A 691-nucleotide genomic window follows, 5' to 3' on the forward strand; every position below is an offset into this window, starting at 1 on the left:
GCGCCCCTCCCGCCGCGGCCCCGCCGGCACCCACCCTTGGCCGGGTCGCCGTGGCCCTTCTTCTTCTGGGAGCGGCCAGTGCTCCTCGTGCGGGACCAGGAGAAAAAGGGCCCCCTGCGCCGCCTGTCGCCGTCCTCGTCGCCCGGGTCTTCGTTCAGGGAGCGCCCCGACCTCGACTTCCCGCTCAGCTGCACCAGAGAGGCGTGGGCTGCAGCGCCCCGCCCCGCCCCCCCCCCCGCCGCCCCGGCAAGCGCCACCACCTCTTGGGCGTGGACACGCTGGACTGGTCCGAGCCCGCGCTGCGCTTGGAGGCCGGGCTGCCGGGCGCCTGCTGCGCGTCGGGGAGGGGGCGGCCCTCCACCTCGGCCAGGACGCACTCCTGGTAGAGCGGGGACTTGAGGAAGCGGGCGTAGCTGTCGAACTTCATCAGGTTGAAGATCTGCCGGCAAGCCGGCCGTCAGGCCACGCGGGACGCGGGCGGGCCTCCCGGGGCCCCCAGGCGCGGGGGGCGGGCACGCGGGGCACCTGCAGCTGCTGCTCCTTGAACATGTCGGGGTGCGGGGCGCTGAGCGTGTCGTCGGCCAGCTGGGCCTGGCTGTCGATGTTGACGGGCGTGGTGGCCTTGCTGCACAGGAACCTGCTGAAAATGTCCCGGGCCCTGTGGGAGAGCTGGGGCGGGGGGGAGGCGCTG

General features: G+C 74.4%; 1 protein-coding gene across 1 annotated transcript in view; it reads right to left on the reverse strand.

Moving 5' to 3' along the window:
* Nucleotides 1-685, reverse strand: part of RGS12 (regulator of G-protein signaling 12) — an 8,767-nt gene extending 8,082 nt beyond the window's left edge. Inside the window, exons 1-3 of the mRNA XM_012724061.1 lie at nt 526-685; nt 262-439; nt 31-190 (exon numbers count right to left, since the gene is read on the reverse strand). Of these exons, the coding sequence (XP_012579515.1) occupies nt 31-190; nt 262-439; nt 526-549 (362 nt within the window). The 5' untranslated portion in view covers nt 550-685. The remainder of the gene's footprint in view (nt 1-30; nt 191-261; nt 440-525) is intronic.
* Between the last annotated feature and the right edge of the window lie 6 nt (nt 686-691).

This window comes from Condylura cristata, unplaced genomic scaffold (genome assembly GCF_000260355.1).
Source record: "Condylura cristata isolate star-nosed mole 26May11 unplaced genomic scaffold, ConCri1.0 scaffold00012, whole genome shotgun sequence".
Classification (NCBI taxonomy): Eukaryota; Metazoa; Chordata; class Mammalia; order Eulipotyphla; family Talpidae; genus Condylura; species Condylura cristata.